The sequence below is a fragment of the Paroedura picta genome, chromosome 13 (genome assembly GCF_049243985.1).
Source record: "Paroedura picta isolate Pp20150507F chromosome 13, Ppicta_v3.0, whole genome shotgun sequence".
NCBI lineage: Eukaryota > Metazoa > Chordata > Lepidosauria > Squamata > Gekkonidae > Paroedura > Paroedura picta.
The window spans coordinates 5,841,608-5,866,787 of NC_135381.1; the positions used below are offsets into that span (position 1 = coordinate 5,841,608).

Genomic DNA, 25,180 nt, shown 5'->3' on the forward strand with positions numbered 1-25,180 from the left:
ACAAGGAGGCACACAGCTATTGCTGTAAACCGCCCCCAAGCTCTTGAGAAGTTTTGGGAGTGAGCAGGGTTGGTTTGATTTGAATCTAGTTCTGGGGCAACCAGGTTGGTTTGTTTCGTGTTTCGAGCCGCTTTGAGAGTTTTTCTCCGAAGGGGCCGCCTGCTGTTTTTCAAAATCAAGTCAGAAAAAGGGGCCAAGAAATCCCAAGTGCTGCTCCGTTGGTTGCAAGCCAAACGGATGAGATTGGAGGACCCGCAAATGGGCAAAACCCAACAACTGCCTGCTCACACACCTTCTCTTTTGTGAACCCCGTCTGGCAGAATTGCCCGCCTGAGACGGTCAGGATGGCTCCCGCTCTCCTGGCTTTCCATGAACTATGCAAAACTGAATTATTCAAGAGGTTTTTTTTTTTTAAATGCAGGCAATAGATTTGCACGGTACTGAACGATTTGCAAAGTTACTTAAATAAATTATTACGGACCGTGGCCTCTATCGCTCTGTTCAGCTTGCTGAAACTAGGATCCTCCTGTATGATTTCTGCATCATTTAATACGGCATTTGAAGACTCGTGCTTTGCTCCAGTACTGGTTATAGATTCCTGACTGCTTCTACGCCTCTAATCCTTTTGTACCGTTTACTGGACACCCCGTCTTGTCGGTTGCATTGTGTAATCTGCCTTGAATCCACGTGAGAATAACGGACCATGAATGGCATAAATAAAATAAATAGACTACATTTTTACAAAAACCAACCAAAACCCGAGTACGATAGCATAGTCTTTCTGGAGCCTGGCAGTGCCTTCAGACTGGAAGTCAGCACGACCGTCATACAAGAGTGTATTTCATAAGAGCAGTACATGTCCCCCTGTGAAGGCAGGTGGCTTTTTTTCTGCTTCTGCATTCCTGCCTGTATGGCTCCTTCTGTCACTCAGAAAGCAAAGCACCAGTAGATTTCCCCAACCCCAGTAGGGGCTGACAGGAAGCCCAGAGCAATTAGGCACAGCTACCACTTCCTCCCGCAGAATGAGTATTTTGGGGCTCACGGGAGCCTGTGATTTGCCGCATCACGCTTCCAGTTCTCTCATAGCCCCTCGCTCTGTGCTCTGCCATACAGTTTTGAGAATGACTGGCTTGCAGGACTCAAAATATATAATTAGCAACGTTCTGGGAGGAATATCTCAAGCTCTGTCAGGGACTGTCATGAACAATTTGGAAAATACGCTGGGCTTTTTCTTAAAGTGTGCAAAAACTCTATGCTAAATAATATTTATTGCACGGGCATTTCAGGGAAAGTTCTGTTTTGCACATTCACTTTTAAAAGTCCAATTAGTTGTGTGCGCGCCTGGTGCTGATGGACGCATATTTCTGGATAACGTGATATGCGATGAGCCTCAAACAAACTGTTTTCCACCTTAGAAAAGGTTTGTTCTCAGGTCTTCCGGAGACGATCCTTATTTGCAAAGACTACCAATCAGTTGTTTTAAATATAATCTCTCCTAATTGATAGAAATATTTTGCCATTTTTGTTTCAGTACAGCGTAGAAGCAGAATATTCTTTAGCTTTTTTGCCAAAGGCGGCATGGAACCTTCCCTTTTGCACTCATTGTGAAGGTTAGGGGGAAAGTGACCCCGTAGTTTAAAAACCTGTATGTTTTGTTCCTTGTCAGACTGCGGCTGTGAAAGAATTGTAAGGGAATTGGGCGATGTTCTAAGTCAGGGGTAGTCAAACTGCGGCCCTCCAGATGTCCATGGACTACAATTCCCAGAAGCCCCTGCCAGCGAATGGGCTTCTGGGAATTGTAGTCCATGGACATCTGGAGGGCCGCAGTTTGACTACCCCTGTTCTAAGTGATTCAGGCTGTCCAAATCCAACTTGAGGGTAGCAAGTTGTAATTCCAAACATTGTTACAGTAAATGGTTCCTTGTCCATAGAGATGTGGAGCCCCGGGTAGAAAACTGTTTCCCCCCCCCTGAGAAGTTTCAAAGGAAGCAGTGAAAAAAATGAATGGAACATTTTTGCTTTTAGCCTGCATGAAATACTTTTGAAAAGTAATTTTTATTCAAAATAAGTTGTGCAGAGATGTTTTATGCAAGTTAATCTACAACATTAGAGATTCATAATTCCTAGTAGCCTGTGGACATATACGGTATGTTTAAAGATCTGACTTATTGCTTTTTAAAGATCTGGTTTATTGCTTGTACATGACTAATTTTGTTTTAGACACTATTAAAGAGGTCACTGCTTTCAATATCCAGATGCACTTCTGGTCCTGTTGTGGTTATATGATACCGTTTCTGGACAAGTAATGAGTTTATTTTAGTTTTGACAATATTTTTGCTTTCTGTTTACACCTTTTACTTCTCAAATGGCAAAAACTAAGTTAATACGGGTTGTGGCTGTTTGCAGAGCTCCCTGTAATTGGTTATATTTGCAATTTTTGGGAACGAGCACTTTCTATATTTTACGACTAGATTAACAGTAAACTAAGCAGATAGGCATTTAACTTCTGGAAGCTGTTCCCCCCCCTCCCTTCACCTCTCTGGCCTCAAAATTTCCAGAAAATGTGTATTTCTGCCCCCCCCTCCTCCCGCCATTCCTTTCAGCATTGGGTAATGACAGGGCACGCCGTTTTATCAGAGCTTGCAATGCATTTGCAGAGTTTTCAGCACCACTGGAGAGAAGCAGATGTGCTTCAGGCAGGTCATTAAAGCAGGGTCCCTGCAGTGAGCGCTCTTGTCTAGAAGGGTCTTGCGAAACACATTTTTTGGTGCCGCAGAAGCGGGTTGAAAGGCAGTTTTGCAGGGACACTTGAAAATATTGGGAAAGTGCACGAGGCAGCTGTTGTTAGCGCAGACAAAAGGATTTATCTTCTGCCGTCTGCAGAATTTGGGACAGCAAGGTGTCCGACCATTTCGCGGTTCTGTTGGCCTGTGTCCCAGCGGAATAGGATTTTGCCATTTAAGCAGCAGTGCTGTGCAGAGATTGCTTTCCGATATCAAAATAAATCTCACGGAATTCCTTGCTTAAGTCGGTTCCAGGTGATACTCGATAGCCTAATCATAGCAAGACTATTTCAACAGCATGGGGTTCTGTTTTTAGAGATGTGAGCTCTTTAGAAACATTGAACTCAAAAAGTCTCCATCGTCCTAAGAAGAAGAATTGGTTTTTATATGCCACTTTTCTTTACCAGGAGTCTCAAAGTGGCTTCCAATCGCCTTCCCTTTCCTCTCCCCACCACAGACACCCTGAGAGAGCCCTGATGTTACTGCTCAGTCAGAACAGCTTTCTCAGTGCTGTGGCGAGCCCAAGGTCACCCAGCTGGCTGCATGTGGGGGAGTGGGGAATCAAACCCAGCTCACCAGATTAGAAGTCTGTGTTTCTAACCACTACACCAAGCTGGCTGTGTGTGATTCATCAGGCTTAATTGATTTGTAATCAGGACAAAATTCTACTGACAAAATAACGACAAAATTCTACTGTGACAATTTCACATTCTCTGTAGATGTCTCACAAGTTTTATCCTCTGCCACTAGGAGGTGAGAGATTGTAGCATTGATAAGGAAAAGAGGTTGTAGTTTCTCAAAAAAAATGCGTGATAGGTTTTGATGCCGGATTCTGAAAGCTGCCAGTGGAGGAAACACAGATATGAGTTGGATCACTCTCCTCTCCTGCATCTGTTCTCCCCCCTGGAAAGCAGATCCCTACGTCTGGGGGACCTACATGGCTTAACAGCCACGCGGGTTGATAGGCTGCAGTGGGAAGTGAAGGAAGTTACATCTCACCTCCCGTTTTCCATTTGCAACTTCCTGTTGTCACCAAGGTCTCCTGGCCAAGACTGGCATTTCTGCAGTCAGTAGCGAGGCTCTAACCCGGCGGTGTGTTTAAAAAAGCCAATGAAAGCAAGCGTGGCATTCGAGAAAAAAATACAAAGCATGTGCAAATTCCACTGTCTACTCATTTTGCTGATGCAGTTGTGTTCATTGTTTTTGTAATGATATCTTCCAAATGCTTGACATTGGTCTCTGAAGGACTAATTACTGTTGTTCCTAAAAGCCTTAAACTAGATTTCTCATACCTATGAAAAGGATCATAAATGTAAAGGGAAATGCAGCAGCTGGGGGGGGGGGGGGAGAAGAAGTTTGTATCAGACTATTAGATGAGGGGCACGAACTCTCAAAAGGTTTCTCTCCAGCCAGCAGGAGATAAGACGGTTGCAACCTCAGCTATCTATTGATTTGGAGGGTGGTACGTGGGGGGTCTTTTACCGCACGCCCCTGGAATTGCTCTCATCCAGACTCGCAGCAGTGTGCTTTGAAGATAATTTTTTTCCCTTCTTGCTAATTGGATCTGATGAGAGAAATCCCACACGCTGGCATGTCACCTCATCAGAACTGGTAAAGAACGCTGGTGTAGAAAGTGCAGGCTTCGTTTGGTGGATTAATGGCTTTGAAATACAGGGGCATGTAATTGTTTTTTGTCGAGTTGTGTACTTCAGGTGGTCAGGTTGAGTGTTTAAATTAGTCAGAGCCACCATAAAGGACTAGGGCACACAGTAGGCAATCTGCTGCATTTATGCACCTGCCGGTTCGATCACGGCTGTAAGATGTCAAACAGTTTGGACATTTATGCCCTTACAAGACTTTGGATTGCTGTCACATAAACATCAGAGCTGGTTTTTGCTTTGGGGGGGAAGGGGAGCATTTTTAGGTAGAAGGAGGATAACCTTAGAAATAATATTTATAGTTATAACATTGCATGAAATTGTTAGGAGGCAAGCTTGCCTGACAAAAAGGTTAGGATCCCTGTTGGGGCTTTTTTGTGTCTCTACTGAGATTCCTCGGCCGTTTCTGTATTACAGCATTTCCTCTTGTGACTTACAGTTGCTGCCGCCACTATCGAGAACACCGAAGAAAACGAAGAACCTTTTATTGCCCCCTCAGGATTGAATGTACCCTCTGATGTAGAACTGGTACGTTTGTGTTTAATAATTCAATATGTTGTATCCGTGGTATGAAGAGAAACCAAACACTACTACCTGGAGTTCAGTTGTCCTTGTTGGTGAGTTGCATTGGCAGTGTTCAGCACAGAGGCGGCATGGTGGCCAGCAGTGGTCTGGCTGCAGTGTTTTTTTGGCTACTTGTAAACTGTTCTATAAAACTTCTGAAAGGCTCTGCACTCTGCCAATTCAAACAGGTTAGCGATCCCTGGCCCTTGAGAGGTACATTTGGCCTCAACTTAGGGCCAGGACCTTTGGGGTCCTAGCCCGCCCCTGGTGGAATGAGCTTCAGGGAGTCTCCAGGGCCCTTCAGGAGTTAGTTTCAAAGGGTCTGCAAGACAGAGCTTTTCCGCCAGGCGTTTTGCTTGGGGCCAATAACTATTTTTATGTATTTAATTTATATTACATACTGCTCTACCTAGCAAGTAGTAACCAATAGCATCTTCAAGTCGGCCCCCTTCTGCAACAGACTCCCCCCGCCTCCCCCCCTACCCGGAAATGAGGAATATTACTGGCAAGTGCTTTGATACTGCCTGGCAACAGAATTCTCGAGAATTGTTTTAACTGGTTTTTATGAATGTCATAATAATTGTTAATGCTTTACATGCGTTATTATTCGTTGTGGGGTGGGGAAGGCACATCACAAAATGTACTTAAGAGATTTTCAACCGCCACACCTGTCCTTGAGCTTTCTTTTTAGCTAATGGGTCACAATCTTGGTTTTGCTTAAACGCTGTCCCCCCAGTTGCTTTTGAAAATAACCGCACGATTGGCAAGATGGTGAGCTGTTACATCAGCAGCCCGTGAATTTGTGGAAACCCAAATCTGTGAGCTCTGTGTAGGAAAATTGACGCAACAGGCTCATTTCACGGTAGCAGTGAGTCTTTTGGTCCCACTCAGTTTCTTTTTTGAAAGAAAAAATACTTATAACTATTATGAAAATGCATTTGGCACAATTAAGGAAGCTAGAGCTGGCGAAGTGGAAAATTAAACAAAAGCCGTGAGCGGCATATTTCTGCAAAGCTAAACAATCACACTGGAGGCACTTCAGCTGTGAGGAAGCCAGGTTAGTTATAGTCAGCTGCCGCAGGCGGAAGCACGGTTGAGCTCTTTCCGCATTGTTCCAAAGAGGACCGAGTGTATCGCGTGCGGTACGTTTTCCGATCGTTGGCCTCCGTGTGCGGCGGTCCACTGTGAAAATGGATTTCCTTCGTAAATTCAGCCCGTCAAAAGCGAATAAACATAGCAGCCTTATCAGGTGCGGCTAGATAATAGCTGTTCCTTTATTGGGAAAAGAACCACAGCCCGACATTGTGGGGGGACACATTCCCGGATGCTTTGAATCGGAAAATGGATTTGAAAAAAGTGACGAGTGCAAACGACTTAATCTCCTCGAGCCTGTGGTGTTTGCAGCTTAATAGGTTTCCACAGCTATAGGTCGGGCGCATGAGCCAGAAATATTATCTAAATTGGAGCTGGACAAACTTGTCACCCCCTAGCTGTGGATTGTGACGTGCAAAGGGCTCGTTCCGCTTGGTGAGTCACCAGCTCTGAGTGAATCCTTGTATCCAGAGCCTGCAAGCCTAAATTTATTTATTTATTATATTTATATACCACCCTCCCCGGGGGCTCAGGGTAGTTTACCTAATAACATAAGAACAATACATGGAACAGTCTATAAAACATTTGATAAACGTGCAATAATATGTGATAATTGTAAACAGTATAGTAGTGTAACCAATAAACAAAACAACAGTGCAACAATACAAACAGGTCCAGAGTATATAAGTGGTGTTCTGAGAGGGGTGGTGGGGGGAGCAGGTGCCCTTTGGTCGCTGTTGGTTATGTCTGGTCTCAACCAAATGCCTGGCGGAAGAGCATGCTTTGGAGTTCTATGTTGTCGTGTGCCTGATATAGACTTTATAGTGGTTATTCCTCGTTTTGTGCCCTGTTATTGAGAGTCCTGCACAAGTGTAGATTCTTCCCTAGCTGAGTAAACTTGCAAGAGCAGGGGGATAAATTAAATTGACACATTATTAGTTTTTTTTCTTTTTTGCCCTTTCCTATAGCCACCCACAGCCAAAATGCACGCGATTATCGAACGGACAGCCAATTTTGTCTGCAAGCAGGGAGCCCAGTTTGAGATTATGCTGAAAGCAAAGCAGGCTCGGAACTCTCAGTTTGACTTTCTGCGGTTTGACCACTACCTCAACCCTTACTACAAATTTATTCAGAAAGCGATGAAGGAGGGACGATATGCGGCCGCATCGGAAAAGAAAAAAGAGGAGGAGAAGCGTGAGTACCTGTTTTTTCGTGACATCTGGTCCAGTCTTGTATTTTTCCATCTTCAGAATCTGACAGCTGACAGAGCTTTTCTGCAATTCTTTTTTTCCCAATCTGTGGGTGGTTACCAAGAGCTGCATAGGTTGCTTGACAGGTAATGGCAAGGAACTGAAATATATAAGAACAGTGGATTCCCAGTGCTTAGCCTAACTTCCAGCAATTAGCAGGGTTCCTCTTTGAATCTGTTTGAAATGACCTTAAAGTTACAATCACCGTCTTCCCTACTTTGATGTGGCTCCCCTCTAAGGTACACGAAGTCGTGCTTTGAGATGACCCTTCAGCTTGACTTTCTTGGCAGGGAACATCGATTGAAACATACCCTCCTTGTCCCTGAAACAATCCCTCACTAAGTTCCGTAAGAAAATTTGGGTGCATAGAATGAATATCATGCATTAGGGCTCTAGTGGGGAGGACGTTGGGGAACAGGAAGAGGAATTCGGTAGTTTATGTTGGCAGCTACAGTTGGATACTCCCCACGCTCCATCAGGATACAGATGCTGTCTGCCTTTGTGACATTATTTTTAGGGACGTACACATCCAGTTCTGCATACTAACGAAAAGTGTGCCGTCTGCTCGTCGTGTGGCCGAATGGGCTTTCTTCCTTGCATCTTAAATGGCAACAGGAATTGCATGTGCAGCTAAAGGCCTCTTTCATCTGAGACTGGGTTTTGCCTCTTCCGCTCCCCCTTCAACCAATAGCGCACCTATTGTAGTTTCTATTTTGCCCCTCTGTCCATTGTAGTGTCCTCTCCTCTGAATGCACTGATTTCCCTTTGACTGGCTGTTGCTTCAAGCCGCTGTGGATGTGTGCATTCTTTTTCTGAGGAAGTGCGTTCTGACTCACAGAAGCTGATCCCGGAATAAATTCCGTTCATTTCTACTGCGCCGCAGCACATCTGTTCTAACTCCTGTCCTAGATTCCCCCCAAACTTAAAATCTGTCGTTCTGAAACAGGAGCACAAGATGCTGCTGATGACGATGATGAAGATGATGATGATGACGGAGATAACTACCTTCACCCCAGCCTCTTTGCGTCTAAAAAGCGCAATCGCCTTGAGGAGCTCATGAAGGTATTTGGACCCATAAAACTGCCTGTCAGAGGTGTACCCAGCGGGAACTAGGGGGGAGGGCTTCATCGCGGTTCGGCCGCCTTGGCAATCACCGAAGCCTGAGGCGGCCAGCAATGCGGATGGGAAGGGCAGCAATAGCGACGGTGTGCCAGCAGGAGCAGAGCTCTTCACCTGCATGTGACGGCACACGGACACTGACCCTCTGCACCGCGGAGGCTGACTCAGCACTGGCTGACTCGGATTTCGGTGATTGCCGAGGCGGCCAAACCAGGCCGAAGCACTCACTTGTAGCGGGAGCCTTCCATGTTAATGGCAGATCATCTCAGTCGCTGTGATACGAAGCTGTTGTAAAGCTGTGCATGCCGATGGGATTCTCTAAACTCGTTGGTTTGTTTTGAATGACAAGCGCTAATACCGTATCACAGATGGCTTTCGAAACTCAAGCGCCGGTAAACTTGAAGGTCGTGTAGCTTGAATTTTGATGTTTTGTTGAAGTGTAGGTGGCGTGAAGATACTACAAAAGGGATTAATCCTACAATTATGCTTTTTCTGGGATCTATTATGTTTTTATTCCTCCTCTAAGGCAGAGGTAGTCAACCTGTGGTCTTCCAGATGTCCATGGACTACAATTCCCATGAGCCCCTGCCATTGTTTGCTGCCAGGGGGGGCTCGTGGGAATTGTAGTTCATGGACATCTGGAGGACCACAGGTTGACTCCCCCTGCTCTAAGGCAGCGTAAGTGATTGTCCCCCTCATCTAATTTATCCTCCTGCTAACTTTGAGAGATTAACACAGCAGAGAGTTTGCTGAGGTTTCTCACAGTGGCCTTCATGGCCGAGCGAGGATTTGAACCTGGACCTTCCTAACCTCAGAACAACACTGTACCCCACCAGCTCAATGCAGATTTCTGTTCAGTCAGGGAATCAGTTTACAACCTTCCTGTTTGTCATATAGACTTGATTCGTAATCTGCCTGAGGAGGCAGTGAGCCACCTCTGCCTTCACTGGCAGTCTTTAAGCAGCAGCCGGACGATACTTAAGATGGATGCGTTAGTCCGATCCCGCATTGAGTAGGGGGATGGACTAGATGGTCTGTATGGCCCCTTCCAACTCTATAATTCTATGCCTCCTACAGTGGACTGCATGGAATTCAAATGCCAGTTATTTAAAATCCTCTGTTAATGTAGAAAGTCACCTGTCTTGAAGATTATTTTCCAGTTCAGGGTCCTCTCTCTGAAGTCAGAGGCAACCATATCAAGTTAAACGCTCCTGCATTTGTTTTGGATTGCCGAGGTTTTGAGAAATCGGTTCTGAAAATCTCATGTCTCTTGCCCCCTCAGCCTCTAAAGGTGGTAGACCCTGACCACCCGCTGGCCGTGCTTGTTCGCAAGGCTCAAGCCGATAATAACTTGGCCGCTCCGCAGCCAGCGGAGGGAACGGCTGTTCAGCCATCGCAAGTAGAATATCCGTCCGATCGTAAGTACATTGCGATTACCGGATTAAGCACACGCAAAGCTATTTTATTAATGGGAGCTAGGAGAGGTGGTGGGGAAAAATCACTAAATATCATTTAATCGGCGGTCCTCTTCTCTGGTTTGTTCGGTTTGTTAGCTTGGCAGCTTTTCCTTACGCATTTAATCAAGCAGTTGGTGGGGCTGGTTAAAATTGGGGGAAAGAAAGTGAAATTTTTATCTTCATGTCCTTCACCAACGCTGCATTTCAAAGGCTTCTTTTGGTTTTCATCAGGGTCCTGAGTACCTAGTGCTAGTAAGATCAAATATCCCAGTACCTTATGTATTAATTTTTTTTTAAGCTTGCCTTGGGTATGTCTTTCGGCAAGGTTCAAAGCTGCGCAAGTGTTTGATCTGTAATAAAGCGGACACTCATTTTTGCAGACCCCGAAGACGAGCACAGTTAATGCTGCGGTCAGTGAAATACACAACGTCCCGTATAGCATTTGATGAAGTCAGGGGCTTATTTCAGAGGGGCTTAGTGGCCTGAAAAGTATTACCAGCTCGGACTGTTCCAAGTGTCTGTCTTGATCTGGTTTTCCATTTGGAGCTGCCCGCAAGGGTTAGCTAAGGGACCACTTTTCAAAAATTGTTTTGATATCTGGATCGTTGGGGTTTTGTGGATCGAAATTAGAGGGACTCTCGGTTCAGGGATAAGCATTTGCTTGGTTTATAGACAGGCGGCTGCCTTGCAGTTTGATCCTATCCCGTTAAACGCTGCTTTCTCTATGTACTTCTCTACGTACCAATCATTCAAAGCTAAGGAAACAGATGTGTGGGGGGGGAGTGGTGTAGCATTTCTTCATCCACATCAGCTGAAGCGTGCATTGCACTGAGCAACCAGATTCATCCTTAATCCTTCCCTAAGGAGAAGAAGGAGCTTCTTTTGGCGCAATGGTAAGCGGCAGAAATGCTGTCTGAAGCTGTCTGCCCATGAGGCTGGGAGTTCAATCCCAGCAGCCGGCTCAGGGTTGACTAAGCCTTCCATCCTCCCGAGGTCGGTAAAAGGAGTACCCAGCTCGCTGCTGGGAGGTAAACGATAATGACTGGGGAAGGCAATGGCAAACCACCCCATATTGAGTCTGCCATGAAAACGCTAGAGGGTGTCACCCCAAGGGTCAGACATGACTCGGTGCTTGCACAGGGGATACCTTTAAGGAGAAGAAGAGTCAGTTTTTATACTCTGCTTTTCACTATTTAAAGGAGTCTCAAAGCAGCTTACAGTCACCTTCGTTTTCCTCTCCCCACAGCAGACACCCAGTGAGGGAGGTGGGGCTGAGGGAACTCTGACATTACCGCTCTGTGAGAACAGCACTTACCAGGACTGCGACTAGCCCAAGGTCACCAACTAGCTGCACAAGGAAGAATGGCTGGATGAAACTTGGGTCACCAGATTAGGAGCTGCCACTCTTACCCAGGCCACCATCCTGGGCGATGTCAATGCTCATATGTTAGTAGCACATCAATGCCATGTGCTGCCCAATTCTGCAGGGTGTGGTGTGTTGGGTGTATCCCACATGGCACAGTTTTTCCAACAACACCCCCCCCCCCGCTGGTGCAGTGCGTATGTGAATGTAGGATTTGCTTAATCAAATAGACGCATGATATGCTTTGGTCATTGCCTTCTGTGCCCGTAAGTAGACAGGATCTGCAGAATAGGGCTCTTCCACCAGGCATTTGGTTAAGGCCAATTGAAGCAACAACAGCTACTTCCAGGGCCCCCTCAGATAGGCCCATCAGGCACACCATGGAGCTACCTGCATCCGGAAGCCTGTGGGGTTACAGTCATCACGTTAACAGTTCAGTTACAGTTGATGGGAGAGCGCTGATTAACAGGAACTTTGGAAGTTTCGTAAAGACCTGGGTCTCATTCGGCAGCTCATTTTACCAGGCCGGAGCCAGGTGCACCTCTTTGGGGCCTTAATAGTTCCCTCAAGATGTCGGCAATTGAGAGTTGGGGTGTTTTGTTTTGTAAAATGCTGGCAACTTGACCCCAAAAGTTTTTTTTTTTTTTTTAATGCTTCATCACAATAGCTGCAGTTGCCCGAAATGTTTTAGCACGGCAGATCTGGGACGACTTCCACGCAGATGATCCCAAGATTGCACACTCAGCAGATACGCTGCTTCTCCTAATTATGTAGTCCATACAGAAATAACCAGTGGCTGTAACAATCCTGTGCTTTGGTTGAACGGCATTCATATTATCGCTAAGGCCCGTGACTGCATTCACAGGCATCTTTAAAGCGCTGCTCAAGGTCAGCTGCAAGGAACCTGTGGGATGTACCCAGACTGCATAGAGGCACTGAGAGCAAACTGCTGTTCTGCACACCCAGACCCATTCCGGCTAGTTCATCATTGGTCGCTTTTGGGTCATGGCAGCAAGCATAAGGAGCCATTCAGCAAAGCCCAGTAGTCCAAGAGAACGTAGGAATTTTGTTTCTTGAATGATATTTCCCCATGCTGCATAGCGAACTGCTCTTTGAGTTCTCAGAGCAAATTTAATGCCATATCAGGATTTTTATTAAAATTTGGGAGGGGGGAATCATAATTAATGCGTTTATATCGCTCTTGAGAAAGGCTGCATTAAGCAGTGCATAAATTGTATAATAAGAACTTACCCATAGTAAGCTATACCCAAGTAAGTCTGAATGATGTTGGTAGTCTAGGCTCAGTTAAGCCTCTTGTGGCACAGGGTTGGTAAGGCAGCAGACATGCAGTCTGAAGCTCTGCCCATGACGCTGGGAGTTCAATCCCAGCAGCCGACTCAAGGTTGACTCAGCCTTCCATCCTTCCGAGGTTGGTAAAATGAGTGCCCAGCTTGGGTAATGACTGGGGAAGGCACTGGCAAACCACCCCATATTGAGTCTGCCAAGAAAACGCTAGAGGGCGTGACCCCAAGGGTCAGACATGACTCGGTGCTTGCACACGGATACCTTTACCTTAGGCTCAATGTTACTATCGATCCAGGTGACCAGATTTCTAGGTAAGGTGTCAGAGTGCTCAACTTCAGACAAGTAAACTTCTATTTCAGAAAGTCTCTTTATTCAGAAGTGTAGCCATCGAACAAAACCCTAGGTAGAACTGAAGTTACACACAAGGGTTTGCCTATATAAAACACAAGAACATTCCTTTCCCTTCCCTCCCTTGGGAAGGTGATGACTCGGGTTTCAATCCTACAATCTAAGTACAAAGCCCAGGGAGTCAGTGGGGGGAAGAGAGCTCAATGAAGCTTTGGTGTGAGAACCGAAAGGCATAAACTACACAATAAGGAATTCAGCCTTGAGGTGCAAAGCAGAAACGGGCTGGGAAGCATCACAGGCCTGGCAATATCAAGCAGCTCTAACAATCAATCACAATCAATATGACAGAATTCCCTGGATTCTGACATAAGAGTCCGTTGGCTGGGCTGGGCTGGGCTGGGCTGAGCTGCTAGAAAGTTATTTTTGGAGCTGCCTTCATCTTGCGCCTCCAGAAGGAGAAGTTGGAGCCAGTGTTTCCCTGGGGCTTTTAACCGAGGATCAGCTACACTCCATCAAAAGCAGGAACAAGGGTGGCCTTTCAAGACCTCCAACCTTCCCAACCAGCATTATCTTTTCAGGTAATTTGTTCACCTCTGTAAGTTTCTAAAGGCATTTAACAAGTGGTTTTTAAAGCACAAAAGTGCTGCATCTTTCTCAAACCCCCTCCCCATCTTCCCAAATCTGACATTTCCAGTGGTGCTACTATAAATTAGTTTTGCATACTCCGAGATTCATTGGGAGTAGCGGCATAACATTTGGGTAGATAATACTCCCAGGCAAGCTTGCCAAAGCTACAGCAGGGCAAGATAACCTTGGGAAATTGATAAATCAATTGAGGAAATGCTTGCAGCTGATGTTTCAAGACAAATGGGGCGGGGGATCAGTTTGAGTGAAAAACATCCTCCTTGTCTTCTCCTTTTTTTCATTTTTTTTAAAGCATCGGGCAGCATCTCTAGACCATTTACAAAATCACTGCTATTTTCAGTGAACGGTAAAATTCTCATTGGCGTCAAGGAGAACAGGACGGGCACTATTTATTTCTATTATAGGGAGCATGGGAGAGAATTTCTTGTGGCGGTAATTGCTGGTCCTCCGTCCCGTGTCCCTGCATATGTTGGGGTGACTTCTGTGTAAGGTAGCTTCAGCCACCACATACTGCAAACTGTGCTTTCCATGATACATGTTGGCCACTAGCGCTAGCGTCAGATATAGCCCCAACAGGAAATTAAGATACAAGTCCCAAGACACGAGAAGAGCTTGTTTATCCCTCCTTTGAAGCACTTTGTTTTGTTTTTGTCCTTCTGCTGTTTTTATATGGGAGATTTCAACAGATCCCGTATTCCGCTAGGTTGTGCCCATGTGGACAATGCTGTATAGCAGGGGTAGCCAATGTGTGGTCCTCCAGATGTCCATGGACTACAATTCCCATGAGCCCCTGCCAGCTGGCAGGGGCTCATGGGAATTGTAGTCCATGGACATCTGGAGGACCACAGGTTGTGACTACCCCTGCTGTATAGAATCAATCACACACGTTTTCTTCCACTGTCCATTTTATTCTTCGATCCGAGCTAAATTTCTTAACTCACTGCCGTGTAAAAGAGAACTGCATTCGGATGAACGAAAGACTCAAGTTTCTTTTGACATCCCAGAACCCTGATATAATTGAACCAGTTGCAAAGTTTTTATATATATCTTGCCATGAGGAATCGTGAATGTATTATGTCTAAAGCATGATCTTTGCCTTTGTTCTCACTAGCAGCGGAATCTTTTGCACTTTCCCTTCTTATATTTTACTTTTATATGCTATTAAAGGCTTGTTGTTATCTTGTTTTGTTTTTGTGACACCAGTTGGTCAAGTAGAACCAGGAGGGAATATACAGGGCCTTAAAGCGCTTCCACGTAGATTCCTATATGCAGAAAGCAACCCGACCTTTCCAATATAAATGGCAGCCACAGAACTGGTGTCGTCCGGCCAGCCCCCTTTGCATGAGCTTTACATTTCGAGGTTGAGCTTCAACAGCGCTGCTAAAGTAAAAGGCTTATTCAATTTTTGGTGAAGTTGTAAATGCTTATTTATAATTTAGTCCTGGGCTTTTGAAGTCCCATTTTCTCTTGTGTTGAACACAGTTTGTTCAGTTTTGTGTGAACTCCCAGGGCTTAGAATATCAGCTTTCCCACAAAGGGGGAGGCTTGGGTGTTGATTGGATATTGTTTAGGGTAGTGCTTTGGCCCTAAACTAATGGGGGAACTTGGAGGAGAGAACACTTAGCTCTACGCAGGGTAGATATGCTCAAGCACTTGGTGTATGAAACATACAAAGGTGGTTTGGGATATAGTTAGATATATATAGTTTGTAAATAATAGACCATAAGGTCCATGTTTAAAGATTAGAATTGACCAGTGATTAATGTATTCATGGACGGTTTTTATTTTATTTCGAGTCAACAGTTTGGCTTTCAAGGGAAAAGTGTCCTTTCACTGCGTTCTTTGTCCTCTTTTCCAATGTAGAGTTACTTGATTTGAGATAATAGAGGATCGTGGCCAGTTTCTTGTCTTTGTTTTGGGTTATTTTGGCCTTTATGGTTTTCTCAAAAGGAATGTTCAACTATTGGGAAACTGTTATTTCTCCCATTTCTGTAATACCAGACCGAAACCGAAAAGTGGCACGGTCGTTTATTGCACATTAATTATTCAAATGAGTTAAAAGACGGAGGAACGAAGGTCATAATGCTAATCGCCAAATAGCTGCCTTTAATAATTTATTCATCTGTAATTTTGCCTAAACCTAATTTTTGTAGTTATGCTAATACCTTACACTGTTTATAAAATGCCTGAAGAATGGGTAAATGGCGTTGATAGACAGCTTGGGAAAGATGTAACCTTGCCGTACAACATGTAGATCAGGGGTAGTCAACCTGTGGTCTTCCAGATGTTAATGGACTACAATTCCCATGAGCCTCTGCCAGCATTTGCTGGCAGGGGCTCATGGGAATTGTAGTCCATGAACATCTGGAGGACCACAGGTTGACTACCCCTGATGTAGATCATTATGCCACTCTGTGAGAAAGGGCATTTAAAACTGACTGGGTTGTGAAACATTTGTATGGGCTAGTGAAATTCTGGGGCTTTAAGACATTGGAATTCTGGGAATGACATGGAAGTTAGCCTGTTTGGACTGGTTGAGCGGTTATTGGAGAGAGACCATTGAAGTCTCTTGGGATGGAAACTCTGTTCCTTTTCTGGCTTTCGCATATTCACTTTCCACCTCCTTCTCCCCCACGCTTCCAAGAGTTATGCTGTGATTATAAGGAGCAGAATATATTTTTAAAGGACTTTTGCTTAAGTTCCCAAACTGCCGAATTCTACAGGTGATGCCAGTTTTGCTTACAATACCGACAAGCTCTTCCAAAGCTTCCTCAGGTGACATATGCATTGATTTTTGAGAGAACCTGCATGAAACAAGATAAAAGTCTGGAGCTGAACTTTCCCATATAGCTAAATTCCTCCTTGGTTGATAACCGCTTCCTTGGCTGAACCCTGTCAGGACTCTTGTTGCATAATTCAGTCCGCATCTCTCTGTCTCTCTCTCTCTCTCCACCCCCTTAAGATTAAACTAATCTAATTCACTCAGCATTGGAGGATAAATTAAACATGCAAATAGGATCTCGTGCCTTCTTAATTATTATGAGTATTACTATATTTATATTTATTGACTCTCAGCCTGGCCGGCTCGCGGTGATTTACATAAAAATACTAAAGCCACATAAAATCCCAGTACATAACCAATATTGGCGGTGAAAAAACTACTACAGCCATCTACCGCATCCCCCATGCCATCTCTTCCACCCCGCTACAGTCAGTCACCGTTGCCCCAGAGGATGCTCACTGGTGGTATCTGGCCTAAGGGGCTACAGAGGGAGGGACACGATCTTTCTAGCCCAGCCTCAATCAAACTCCTGGCGGAAAAGCTCCATCTTACAGGCCCTGCGGAACACTGATAGCTCTGTCAGGAGCTGATTGAGAAAAGATGTGTTTTTTTTTCACGGGATGAACATGTTCAGGATTTGCTCCCCAAATAAGCACAGTGTGATTCCCATTGAATCATATTTGTAATGTTCACATGGGAAGTCAAGTAGCTTTTCCCTCAATGTTTTTGTTTGTTTGTTTGTTTGTTACTTGGGAAAGCTGGCTTTGAGCGTATTTTCTAGAGTGCAATGAATTGAGTTTGATGGCAGAAACAAATTCTTTTTACGCTTTTTAAAAAGAGAGTTACAAGAACACAGGGCCCCGTAATAGTCCCCTTCCTCTCAAGATTATGGATTGTGGTGGCCCGGACTTTTTTTTTCTGTTTCTGGCCTGCCATTCTGGAATAGTCTCTCAGGAGGGGCTGCGGCCTTTAGCCTGGAGGCCTTACTGCAAGGCTCTGAGAATTATTTAATAGAGTTTATGGGGCATTGAATGGGTTCTAGTTCCTGGTGACATTTTAAACTACGTGTATTAATTAAACTAACATTACTGTGCTTTGTTAATTATATCTCCCCTGCCTTGGGCTCTCCGGACTGTTGAAATTGAAAGTATGGAAGTAACTAAACCAGGAATTCCCAACCATGAGTCCATGGACCCCTGGTTCTGTGGGAGCTCTTAAGTGGTGTGGTGGTATGGTGGGACTCCAAGCTGTCTTCTGAGCTCCTCCTCTTCTTTCTGGCCTGCACGAGGCAAAGGCCAGCATAGTAGTCATAAAGGCAGGGGGAGGAAGCAAAAGGGAGGGCTAAGGGTGCAGAGAGTGATGTCACTTCCAGGGGTGTGGTCAGCTGACATCATTTCCGGTTCTCCTCGAAGTCTAAAAGATTATTTCAGGGGCTCCTCTACGGGCAAAAGGTTGAAAAAGGCTGGTCTAAACAAATGCATCGGAATTAAATTGAAAATGATTTTGAAAAGCGAACTTCTCACCCACCCTTAGAACGCAGCTTCCGACACAGCAGTGGAAGGCTGGTGCCAACTGCCCAAAGGCACCTTAAAAGTTGCTGGCAGACCTGTGGTCAAACTGATGCATTCCCAACACAGAATTCATAGGCTACTTATTGAAATGTGTGCAAACTGGTTATAACTGATGAAATAACCCCAAAGCCGCCTTGAAGAGCTGTGCCTGCCATTCCAAAACCGTTCACTGAGGTCCCCGCTACGCCGAATACTCTTGATGCAAATGGGTCAATGACTGTTACCAGGCAGGTGGCCTTCAGCCTGTAAAGAGGCCCGTTTCCATCTCTCCTAAGGGAAGAAAGACCTCTGAAAGTGTCTGCCCATTATTAATGTGCTTTTAGTTCCTAAGCCCAACTTGCAGCCCGCCCCCTCAGCTTGCTTATTTTCTCTTTTGTCCTTGATTGAACACATGCATGAATCAGACCCTCGCTCCATCAAAGCCCATATTGTCTGCTCAGCTCTCCAGGATCTCATGTCTCCTGCGATCAGATCCTTTAACTGGAGATGCCAGGGACGGAACCTGTGGCCTTCTGCATGCCACCAGATGCACTTCCGCTGAGCCACAGCCCCTCCCCTAAATGGCCACTGTCTGTACTATGACTACAGGACATTAATGGGCTGACAGGGTCCTTCTCTTTTAATGGGTTGGCTACCCTAGGAGATTGAGTGGGCAGGCCTGTCCTTTAATTTTTACATTTCCTTGAGCTCCTGCTGGTTATTGTCGTCTCTGCAGCTTCTCCATTGTAGGTTGTAGCGCTGGCAAACAGCCTGCTAGTCCCAGCCAGGAAAGATTGACCTTTTTCCTGCTAATTAGATGCCCGCGTGTACATTATACCACTTGAGGAAGTTGTTATCACTTGATAAAACGGTCACTTGGCAAACGTCTCTGCAGCGATTGTCCTCGACTGCGTTCATGTCTCAGATTATTTGCATGGCCCCAGCCGTCTGTGTTTTCTCCCTTGCCACTTCCCTGCTTCCGCCAGTAGCGGTTCATTTACCTTGGAATAAGAAGCCAGGTGGAAGCAACTGTTCTTAAGGATGGTGGCTTGTTTATAGATTTGCACCATGGCCATCCAGTGAAAAGAGTGGCGATGCCAGCCTTTCTCGACTTTTTGATCCCTGAGGAACTCCTGAAACATTCTTCAGGCTTCAAGAAAAAACCCCTAAGTGGTGTGATTGTGCAGAATATGCTTGGGAAGCAGAGCTGTGTACATGCCCACCCGGGGTCCACCCCCCTCAGGCCCATCATTGAGTCTGGGGGGGGGCAATTCAACCTGACCCCATATGGTCAGGTTGTTGTTGTTGTTATTGTTAGGTGCGAAGTTGTGTCCAGCCCATCTCGACCCCATGGACAGTGATCCTCCAGGCCTTCCTGTCCTCTACCATTCCCTGGAGTCCATTTAAGGTCACACCAACTGCTTGCTTCTGTGACTCCATCCAGCCGCCTCATTCTCTGTCATCCCCTTCTTTTGCCCTCAATCGCTGCCAGCATTAGGCTCTAATATAACCTAAATAAATATAAATAATTTAAATATTTAAATAAATATAAAAATATGGATGGATGGATGGAGTATTTTGAGTTTCACCTTCAGGATCTGGCCTTCTAAGAAGCAGTCAGGGCTGATCTCCTCTAGGACTGACCGGTTTGTTCGTCTTGCAGTCCAAGGGACTCGCAAGAGTCTTCTCCAGCACCAGAATTCCATTTGACTGAATTTGGGAGCCAACGCAAGAGGGGGGGGGGGGACACAGGGCTACAGTCTACATTTCTGCTAATCTGGAGGTCCTCCAGGGAGCAGGATCGTTGATCAGGTGGATGGGGGTAAAGGAATGGCAGTTGGGCAAGTGCAGGGTATTAGGAGGGGGAGACACCAGGAGATAGAATAAGAAGGGGAGGGAGGTTTCTATTTCTTCCTTCCCCCCCCCCCCCACCCCAATGCATAAAGAACATCAGATTGCAGCAGGAATTTCAAATGTGTTTGGAAGAAAAAACAGCACTCAATAACAGAAGACAATGAACTAGCAATCTGTATAATTTACCGCATCTTAACTTTTTGTAGCATCTCTTCACTTGACTATACTTCAGAAAGATAAAAACAATCTCTAAGACGTCTATAAAAGACACTTGTAGAAAGGAGCTCAAAAATCTGCATTTTGTTCGGTTTTGAAGAGGCAATTAGGAGAGCTCTAAAAATAACAGAAGGGCAAAAACGTAAATGTAAATTTGACCAAGCCAGGGCGGTTGGGTAATTTTAACACCAGGAAAGGTTTAGAACTACAGCATTTTAAAATGGAAAGCAAATGGCTGTTTGGAGTAGGGTATTTTTTTACAAGAATCTTAGATCTCAGAATTTTAAGCATAAAATAAAAGGCATCTTGTTCCAGCAATTTTGCTCCCTACAGGGATCACTGGATGATTTTTCGCCCTTGAAAATAGTATTAATTGCGGCCAAGGCTGTGTAAGCCTTGTGAATTCACAGGAATGTTTTAAAGAGAAATGTCTGCTTGAAATACTGGAAGCCATAGGGGTGCTTCATAAAGTTTTGTGTGTGCGTATGTGTGTGTGGCAATTATAAATAGTAGATTACTTTCAGAAACAGTTTAGATGTGTCCAGTTTGCAGAGTTTATTCTGGTTGCAGAATTAAAAACATCGAACGCTTTATCTACTGTGCTAATATGAAAATATATTCTGTACTCAATCTAAGCAAGATGGTATATACCTAAGGACAGATTGCTTAAAATCTGGAACTTGAAAATATTTCGGGTTCCTGCATGCTGTCAAATTTCACAGCACAGCGCAGAAAACAAACCTTAGATTGCTACAGCTCAGATTTCCCCCCAGTTATAATCAGAAGTCTGGAAATCTCCCCACCTGTGAAAAGCATAATTGAAGTCTGTGCCTAGAGATGGGAACCGTTTTTTTCTTGAGGAAGGAAATTGCTGAATTTATCCCTGATCCCCCACTAAGCAACCTTGCTTTGGAAATGCTTTCATTACCTTTCATTAGATTAGGCTTCATAATTGCCGTGTTGTTATTAAAACCAACCCAGAAAATTAAGTTTAGTTAATATTTTATTATAGTTATAAATTAAAATGTGTTGTTTTCCTTCCCATAACCATTTAAAAGGTACCAACTGGGACCTGGGGACCAAAGCCTGTGAGGAGAGGCTGAGGGACTTGGGAATGTTCAGCCTGGAGAAGAGGAGGTTGAGAGGGGACAGGATGGCTCTCTTGAAGGATTTGAAAGGTTGTCACTTGGAGGAGGGCAGGGAACGGTTCCTGTTGGCAGCTGAAAATTGACCTACGATGATGGGTTTAAGCTATGTATAAAATGGTATGGCTAGATATTGGGGGGGGGGGGAATTTCACAGACAGAGCAGTTCAGCAGTGGAATTGACTGCCTAAGGAGGTGGGGAGCTCCCCTTCACTGGCGGTCTTCAAGCAGCAGCTGGACAGATCCTTCTCCTGGATGCTTGAGGCTGATCTTGCACTGAGGAGGGGGTTGGACTAGATGGCCTGGATGGCTCCTTCCAACTCTAGGATTCTCCGATTCTAAGTTGTGCATTTGCACAATCTTCATGGCGCCCTGTGTCCATTTATCTATTATTTATATTTGCTTATTTTTTTCAGTATTTTGCCCACAGGGTTAGGGATGCCATAGAGATATTCCTCATGAGAATTCTGTTTTTAAAGAATGCACCATTAGGTATCTCAGAGGTGTCACTGGAGTGGTCTTAACTGTATTTCTGTATCAATGTTGTCTTTAAACGTTTATCACCTAAAGCTTGCTTGTGTTAAAAGCATTAAAATATGCACTGTCTTTATTTGTTGTTCTGAGATCTTTGTATAATGATGAGATCCTTGTATAAAAATGTGTGTGTTTGTGATCACGTCACTTGTGACTTACGGTGACCCTATGAATTAATGTCCTCCAGAATATTCAATCACTAACAGCCTCGGTCAGGTCTTCCAGAAAGCTTGAATTGTAGAACCTCTTTTTTTCAGGGTGAGTTGCATACTTTCAAAGGAAAAAAATCCCCCCCCCCCCCCCCCGACACACACACACCTCTTAACTCCAGCATCTCATGAGTCAAACAGCTGAAAGCTGGTCTTTTGCTCATCTCACAAAAGTTAATTTCTAGATAATTCAATACCGGTGAATTCAGTTTGTTTAAAAGGCTGTGCCCAGATCTGTCTTGTTGACACCGTATCCTGCATTTTAAAGAGATGCGATGAGCTGGTGATTATCTTTGATAAAGAAGAAAAACCCAAAGTAGCAAAGAAGCTGTTCGGAGAATTAAATAGTTGTGATGAGAAACGTGTCAGATGGTATTAATGAAAGGCATTAAATTGCACACATAACGTTTTGGTACTGTGGGGTGTGATTTCTAATTAGCTCAGGTTAATTTCAACCAGGCGTCCTTTGTTACTAAAGCAAATGGAATTTTATAGAAATAATATATGCTTTGTACTGGTAGAACCAGTGCTTAAAATCAGCCTTTGTTTGGTCTGGCATGTTTACTTGGTTAACCCAAGTCGGATAAAAGAGGGCATTATTTACCTATTTATTTTTTATATTTTTATTCCTCCCTCCCTTGAAGCTCAGGGCTTTTCACTGGGAACATGAAAACCGATAAGACATATACAGTGTGAATTTAGTAACTGTATCAGTATCAACAAGAACAGTAACAATAACATCAATAGCATTGAACATGTAATATTTAATTTTCCGTGGTTTGCTTTTAATGCTGGAGAAATAGCCAGCTTGGTGCAGTGGTTAGGAGTGTGGACTTCTAATCTGGCGAACTGGGTTTGGTTCCCGGCTCATCCTCCACATGCAGCCAGCTGGGTGACCTTGGGCTCATCACAGCACTGATAAAGCTGTTCTGACTGAGCAGAAATATCAGGGCTCTCTCAGCTTCAACTCCCTCACAAGGGTGTCTGTTGTGAGGAAAGGAAGGGAAGGCGATTGGAAGCCACTTTGAGACTCCATTAGGTAGAGAAAAGTGGGGTACAAAACCAACTCTTCTTCTTGGAAATATACATTCTGAAATCTTGAAGGGGTATGGCCTTGGAAAAGAACTTGGGTTTACTGCAGCATGGGACAAGTTTTGTAAGTATATAGTTAAATCAACAAAGGTGACCCAAAGTTCTTTGTGTAGTAGTTAAAAACTCTCAGGATCCGTGGGGTTTGGCTGTGCTGAATTAGCATGGATGAGTACCATAGAGACTAAGATCATCCGTTTGTATTCAGAGCCTAGTAAAAGAGATTAACTCTGCTGCATTCCCAGTATGAAAATCCAATGGGATGTTAAAACAGACTTCTTTGTTACCACAAGTTTTGAAGTGGAAGATGCTACCGTTCGAAATTTCTGTCTATTCTTCCTTGTCTCTTATCAAATTATAGAATCCTAGAGTTGGAAGGGACCTCCTGGGTCATCGAGTCCAACCCCCTGCACTATGCAGGGCACTCCCAACCCTATCGCTCATCCACTGTCACCTGCCACCCCCTTGAACCTCCACAGAATCTGCCTGTCGGTCAGATGGCTACCCAGCTTCTGCTTAAAAATCTCCAAAGATGGAGAACCCACCCCTACCCGAAGAAGCCTGTTCCGAATTAATTCCATCCCATTGGTTCTGGTCTGTCCCTCCGGGGCAAGAGAATACAACTCTGCACATGTGTGGGCATGCAGACGGTTGGTGTGTGAATCTTGTTGCAAACGACTTTCATAAAGATGGCAATGCACAAACCAGCTATGTTCAGTCGTGCAACGAGGGTTCCTGATAGGTTTGATCTCTGAGCTCTTCATTCACAGAAAAGTCCCCTTTTGGCCTCAGTTAACATTTCCCCCCTCACAGATTTCTTGTTGTCCTTCAACCAGTTTCCCTTCTGTGATTGGTTTACCTTACAGCTCAGTTTAAAGTAATTTCGATTATACAAAGTATTACTTTTCTCCTCCCCGGTTTGGGGAGGCTAGCTGCCACAGACTGAAATTAAACTTGAAAAATTCAACCAATTGGCTAATAGAAAGATGTTTCTTTTTTTGTTTATAATTATTCCAATTTATTCTGTAAATATTGCCTTCATATCTGTGTTGTGCAAACATAAACCAGAACGGGTTCCGGATAAACAAACAAAAATGTCTTTTTCAATAGCCTGTTTGCAAATTTGCTTTCTTCCTCAGTGGTTTTTATCATATAAACAGTCCGTAAGGCTCAATTTGTCTTGGAGGTTTCTTTACTGCTCTATGCAAACCCCAATTTTTTTTTTATTAGCCAATTGGTTGGATTTTTCTAGTTTGGATTATCTCATTTGGCCAGCCCTCTTCTGTACAGACTGAAATTAAGGCAGCCAAATTCTTCTGTTTCCAGTGGCGCATTCAGCATGGAGTTTTCAGAAACGTGGGGTTTATACATGTATAATTAATAGAATAGCACATTAACAGCTGTGAACTTCAGACGTTTCTTGCCTGTGCCTGTTGAGTAACAGCCCCCACATAACTTTGGCTGCGCTTGTGGAACACATGAATTATGCAGACTTTTCCTAGCTCATGTCAGCAAGGTGAGTTTGTAAACAGCTGAGCTGTTTTGTAACGCATGTAATGGCGATCAAAAATGGAACACTTGCAAACACGATTATTATTCTTTTAGAATTCATTCACAAAAAAGTCTTAACAACGAGAGTGGTGTTTTCCAGCTTGGTTGCCTTTACACTCTTGTAATCGTCTTGTGTCTTCCGAGTTTGAATTCCTGCTCAGTCTTGAGGGCTAGAGATGTCAGTCTCCATCGTTCAACAGAGGAAATATAATACACGTATTTTCTTTTGGGCAGAAGAGTAGAGGTTTTACAGTGTCGTTTTCAAACAGTGTGTCTGGGAATCCTGGGGGCAGCAAAAAGCCAAGAAAGGAATCCAATAAATGTCTCTGTGTTTCCCAGACGTTTACCTGGGGCCACTTGATAGAAGCATCTGTAATGGCGAGCAAACCTCTCCGAAGGACCATGGCTGTGTTAAGGCAACACAGTACATTGTGGTTTGTTTCAACCCATTTGCCCCGGGCCTGGAGCAAACGGCTGCAAAACAGGCACAATTTTAGAACTACTCGATCTAAAGGAATCCTGTATATTTGCTTTGTTGTGTACCGTTGATGGAGCCAGCATGATTTGCCCCGCCGGAGTACAAAACTTAATGTTTTTGTTGCAGTCCTTTCAAAGAGTTTGCTAGCTTGAAAGCCCCTCAGTGCTGCTCCCTTTGGCTAAAACAGG

At 44.6% G+C, this 25,180-nt stretch overlaps 1 protein-coding gene across 5 annotated transcripts in view; it reads left to right on the forward strand.

Moving 5' to 3' along the window:
• The window catches only part of SFSWAP (splicing factor SWAP), an 86,791-nt gene that overhangs the window by 10,189 nt on the left and 51,422 nt on the right, over positions 1-25,180 (forward strand). For all 5 annotated transcript variants that reach the window (XM_077308480.1, XM_077308479.1, XM_077308481.1 and 2 more), the window contains 4 exons: positions 4,881-4,969; positions 7,066-7,291; positions 8,294-8,409; positions 9,749-9,884. In XM_077308480.1, the coding sequence (XP_077164595.1) occupies positions 4,881-4,969; positions 7,066-7,291; positions 8,294-8,409; positions 9,749-9,884 (567 nt within the window). The remainder of the gene's footprint in view (positions 1-4,880; positions 4,970-7,065; positions 7,292-8,293; positions 8,410-9,748; positions 9,885-25,180) is intronic.